Source organism: Schistocerca americana, chromosome 1, assembly GCF_021461395.2.
Source record: "Schistocerca americana isolate TAMUIC-IGC-003095 chromosome 1, iqSchAmer2.1, whole genome shotgun sequence".
Classification (NCBI taxonomy): domain Eukaryota; kingdom Metazoa; phylum Arthropoda; class Insecta; order Orthoptera; family Acrididae; genus Schistocerca; species Schistocerca americana.
Genome location: NC_060119.1, coordinates 914,390,676 through 914,396,675, shown reverse-complemented (window position 1 = coordinate 914,396,675; position 6,000 = coordinate 914,390,676). Strand labels below are relative to the sequence as shown.

Sequence of the window (6,000 nt, the reverse complement as noted above, 5' to 3'; positions counted from 1 at the left end):
GTAGCCAACCTATTCATGGAGTTTCAAAGAAGTAGCCCTGGAAACCATTGAACTGAAGTCTATATGTTTCTTCCAATGTGTGGATGACACATTTGTAATCTGGCCACATGGAAAGGATGAACTACAAATATTTCTAAAACATCTAAATTCCATCCATAATAACATACTGTTCACCATGAAAATTGAGAAAGATGGACAACTATCCTTTCTTGATGTCCTGGGGCAGCACAGGTCAGATGACTCACTAGGACACAGTGTGTACTGACTTACATGCTTCCAGCTGCCACCATCTGGCTCAGCTGAAAGTGGCGTTTAACAGGTTGGTACACAGAGCACATATGATCTTGGATGGACAGAACCTACCAATGGAATTCAAACTCCTGGACACTGTGTTCCGCAAGAATGGATATGGCAAGCACCAAATCCAAAGGGCCTTCTGACAACAGAAGCACAGTAGTGACCTAGATGAAGAACAAACACAAGAAGAGAAAAAAGGCCTGGCATTTCTATCTTTTGCTGTCAATGTGTTATCCAAAATAGGGAGACTACTGAGACAACAAGGGATTGACACAGTCTCCTGACCACCAGATAAGATGTGCACCTTCTACTAGAAATGATGAAAGACAATGTTGGCCTAAAAAAAGTGGGCATATACAAAATTCTGTGCGGCTGTGGCAAATCCTATATCAGCCTATGTCAGCGGAAGGTTGATGCAAAGAACACCATTGCTACCTGCCTAGGCCAACCAACCCAGTCTGACCTAGCAGAACTTGCATAAACTCTGGACACACAGCAAATTATGACGAGACAAAAGTACTGGGCTATACAAATAACTACTGGGACTGCATCTTCAAAGAGGCCATAGAAATTCATGTAATAGACAACCTCATCAACAAGATCACTGGTTACCAACTCAGTAAGGCCTGGGAACCAACACTAAGCCCTATCAAAAAGCAACGGTGCAAGTGGATGTGAGATCATTCTGCCATGGATGCTGAAGAGGTACTGCACTTCCCCACCCCCCATCTACTGCAGCCTCTGTTTCCCTCCACCATCAGACACACCGCACTTTGTTGACGTGCGGAATCACACCTGGACCTTCAAGGAAGAGCAGACAGACCATTCCATCAGGAACACCTGATTATGGCAGAATGGTTATTCTCCAAAATATCTTGGGCATTCAATGATCGTATCTGGCTAGACACCTGAGAACCCTTCAAACAGTATATATGCCCGGAAAGCCTCAGCTCACATAGGCATGGGTGATAGTTTTGTGGATCACCTCTGCTTCCCTTTTTATAGGCAGGTGTAATCTACTTTTGTCCAACTACTTGGTAATGTTTTCAGCCTGCATTGTATCTCTTCATGCAAATATATTGTGTGCAAACCCTCTGTGCAGCCACTCTTAGTATACAAGTCTGAGATCGACAGGTCAGATGTACTAGCCACTGAGCTGGTGCCTAGATTGAAGGGGAGAGAGGGGGAGAGATCCAACCATCTAGGAATGTTTTTATTTTTTCTTTCTGACAGACTAATTCATTGTCTTTAGTGTTAAACCAACAGCAAGGATTTCGCATCTATGAATTTTTCTCTGGCCAGGTGCACACATCCCTTCCATCATTCATTCAAGAAGAGATTACATAATCTTATACTTGTTATTTCAGAAAATGGATGATGAGCACGCTGTTAAGTGTTACACAATTTCTGAAGTTCTCACATTTTTATCAGCATGTCAGAATGGCAGTTTAATTGTGACATAATTATCACGACGATTCTCAACATTTTCTGGTACAAATATAATGGAGATGTTTTTGTAATACCCATAGGTGATGATTGATGAGATATGTTTTGATCACTGGAATTGTAAGTCCAAGATTGGATAGATTTTGTCATTGAAAAATAGTAAGGAAGGTCTGAGTGGTTGTCTTATTTGATGGCTTATTTTATTTGCATATATGAGATATGCTTTGAATAGTAGTTTTTTAAATACTAATTCCTCTAAAGAGAATTCAACATATGGTGGTTCATATATTATATTAAAATTTAAGTGACTGTGAACTATACTTCACTATGGTGGCAGTATCTTAACTTATTTTATTTGAATATAAATCAAAGATTGGTTACAATGCAGCACTTTCAGACTGCTTGAAATGCTATGAAGCATGGCCTCAAAAACATATGGTCTGAGATAAAGGCATTTTGTTTGCTCAACCCTTGGGTTGTGAACTTTTAACATTAGATAAAGAAGAGATAAATTTCTTCCTAGTACTCTGCAAGTCATAAGTTTCTTTTAGCATTTTTCACCAGTGTAACCAATTTTAAAGTCTTGTGTAATATGAAATTGCTCAGTGCGCACATCGCAGTAAAGGAAGATAAGTGTAGTTGTGAATGAATAGTATGACAGATTTGTTTATTGATGATGGATGTTATCTCACAACATTAAGTGGTTGTTAACATGAAGTTGTTTATATTATTTTGTGTCCTACAAGCATCACAGTTTACTTTTTCTGTAAGTAGTTCTTTTTAGTACTTGTATTGCTGCTTAATTGTTTTAATTGCTGTTTCAGTGTCATAACCCTGCTTTATTATGTGAGTCTACTTTGTTATGTTTTCTTCCCAACTTTTTGAGTCTCATAAAACTGATCAGATGTTAATAAATTATAAAGATTAGTTGATGATGGAGTCACAACATGGTTTATTAAACTACCTACTCTCCAAAAATGTGTTACAATATGTGTCTTTCATTAAAGTCACACTGCTTTTGTCAGTAGCTGTTCAGGATTGCATTTAGGTAATTCTTTCATCTCCTTAATGAATCTCTTCCATCATTAATATAAAGTAAAACACACGTAAACAGAAACAAGCAGTGCCAAGCTAAAAGTTTAAACTTAACCTCCCTTCGTAAATGTCACACTTAAATGACTAAAATTGTGATTGTCTTCTCCAACTCAGTGAAATGCAATGAAAGTTGGCACATCTGAACAATGATGGGTGATATCATGGACTTTCCCTTTTGTATTTCACTCTGAATTAACTGCGAAGTCAGCACTTCTCTTAATCATTACATACTGCAAATCTTACAGGCAGAGTATTTTCTGTCTCAGCTTGGCACCCCAAGTGTAGGCTTATGCCACTTGCACCTTACACCAGCCCTGGATCTCTCACATTTCTCATTCAAGCCCTCAAACTAAATGAAATTTTTATGTCTGACTATTGTCTCCTTATCTGAAAAGTTTAGGATCCTATATCACCTGTATAATTTTGACCTTAGGCATTTGGGAAACCTGGTATATCACAATTATCCAGAAAATATAGATGTGAAGCATGGAAAAATTTGTGGAATACTGTCTTTTGTATCAGCTTGATGTAAGTTAGTGCACATATTCATTTCATTGCCCACATTTACACCAATAATGTCTACGTCAACCACAAAAATACACTTACAATTAAAAATATTTGCTACAGCCACACAGTACAATTATGCACTGTGAAGCATTTGTCAAGGATTCCGATGGATACAAAAGTAACAGAGATATTCACTAAATATAATACTACTCCACATTGCCACTTACTAGAAGGTAAAGTGCTCTAAACTACAATCTAAAGAAGCTGCCAAATAAAGCAATGAAATATACTGATACAAATACCTGTTGACAATCTAATCCAAGAAGCAGTATCCAACAGAATGCAGTTATGAATTTGCTTTTAAACTAAAGTTACACAGTGGATAAAGACCATGACATGCAAAAAGGAATTTAACCTCTTATTAAAATAGCTAGAGACTACAACATGACTATATGTGTAAGGGAAACTAAAACCATGGCTGTTGTAGGATATGACCCAATAAGAACAAAAACAGTGGTGAACAATACAGTAGAGGAACAGGTCAGCAATTTTAATTATCTTGGATGTAATAGCACATGCAAGTATGGTAACAATGTAGACAAGAAATTAGAAAAAATTGGAAACATTTGTGGAACTTTAACAGGCACCAGTACTTTATAAACAAGACACAAAATATAATAAAAATGAAGTTTCATATGGTAATGACTATCTCAGCATCACTCTATGGAAGTGAGATGTGGGTCATTTGCAAATGACAAGAAAGTAATATCCTGGCAGCTGAAATGAGCTTTCTTAGGGCTGCGAAAGACTGTGCCAGAGTAGATAGATTAACAAGTAATTAAATTCATTTGTTGTTAGAAACGAAATTGAACACAACAGAAGAAAATGGAGTGGGTATCTCAACTACCTTACAAAGACGAAGTGTAATCTGGTAGCCTGAAGAAGTCTGGGAAGGTTGAGGAAGAGTTGGGCATTATAACAAGCAAGCACCTAACATTTGAAGTGCAGAAAAGAAGTTTTTTCTTTCTGAACAGTTCCATCTCTACTACAGAGCACTTCCTAAAATAGAAATAATCAGTACATTACTAACCTGTAATGCTATATAAATGCACTTTTTACAGAAATATGTCAATTGACAAATTCCATATCAAGGAATGTACATGATCAGCCACAATGGTCAAATAATCCTAGGCAGTAATGTGACCTTTTAGAGCATCCATGGGCTCATGGAATACCACAATATGGCTGCCCAAATCATCATTGTATCCCCACCATATTTCACTCTTGGGACATAAAATTGCCAAGAAGTTGGCGATTATGTGAAACATGACTCATCTGACCTAATAGCTTTCTTCCATTGCTCCATATGTCAGGTTTTATGATTTTGGGACCATGTTTTCCTCTTACTGGTATTTGTATCACTGGTGTGTAGTTTTGGAATTCTGGCTTTCCCTGTAATTCTGAGCTTATTCAGCTCCCTTCATGTTGTTTTGGTGATGACTGGTTTCACAAAAGCAAAATTCAGTTCTGCAGTTACTTTTACAGCTGTTGTCCTTTATGTTTCATCAGTCCTCTACAGTGAATGTCTATCACAATCAGTTGACACACACTTTCATCCACATTGTGAATTAGAGAATGATGTTTTTCTGCTTTCCCTGTATGTGATATAAATCTCTGATATGGAACATCTTGAAACACCAAACATTTCAGCTACCTTGGTTACAAAAGCATCCACCATACAAGTATCTACCATACAAGCACCAAAAATTTGCACATGTTTGAAGTAATTTATCTCTGCTGTAATTCATCTCTGATTAGATTAGATTAGTTTTTCGTTCCATAGATCCACGCTGAAGAGATCCTTGTGGATGTGGAACATGTCAATTTTTTTTATTTATAAATCTGAAATAACAATACTAATAGTATGAATATATACAATACATCATTTGTTTCTGTTAAAAAATTCGTCAGTGGAGTAGAAGGAGTTGGCCACTAGTAAGTCTTTCAGGCTCCTTTTAAACTGATCTTTATTTGTAACTAAATTTTTTATGTTTGCTGGCAAATTATTGAAGATGAGTGTTCCTGAGTAGTGGACTCAGCTGTGAAGGACACTGTCACGACATGACTGACATTTGCAACGTATTGAGCACATTTCAAAGATGCCATTCATGGTCAAATACAACAGTACAACCTGCAGGCTTGGCTAGCTTCTCCAGTTATGTTCAAGCACACATTTCTCATGATGCTTCCATATTTTTGTCAAACCCCTGTATCTGTCTTTCCAGCACATCCCACGCATGCTCTGTAAGTGACAAATCTGGGGATGGCACAGGCCAGTCAAGAATCCATACATTCCTCAAAGTGTCTGTAATGTGAACTGCAGTGTGGTGTCTTGCATTATCTTACTGGAATAAGCCATTTAGATCCCTGGTCATGAAGAGTATGAGAACAGAATTTCTCATTCTTGCCACATACTGGCTAGCATTCGGCATACCTCCAACAGGTGTTAGATCAGTTCTGTTGTCATATCCAGTAGCTCCCCACACAATAATTCCAGTAGTTGGTGAGGTCGCCAAGTCACCTATGGATACACTGGTATCGATCTACCCCACAAACAGAAGCAAGAGTCATAGCTGAACACCGTAGAATGCTACT

The 6,000-nt window shown here is 37.7% G+C and overlaps 1 protein-coding gene across 3 annotated transcripts in view; it reads left to right on the top strand.

Moving 5' to 3' along the window:
* The first annotated feature begins 2,311 nt into the window (after positions 1 to 2,311).
* The window catches only part of LOC124615258 (serine protease svh-1-like), a 451,576-nt gene continuing 447,887 nt past the window's right edge, over positions 2,312 to 6,000 (top strand). Inside the window, exon 1 of one of the 3 annotated variants that reach the window (XM_047143026.1) lies at positions 2,312 to 2,509. In XM_047143026.1, coding sequence (XP_046998982.1) covers positions 2,456 to 2,509 — 54 coding nt within the window. In that variant the 5' untranslated portion in view covers positions 2,312 to 2,455. The remainder of the gene's footprint in view (positions 2,510 to 6,000) is intronic. The other 2 variants (XM_047143011.1, XM_047143016.1) reach the window with 2 other exon arrangements.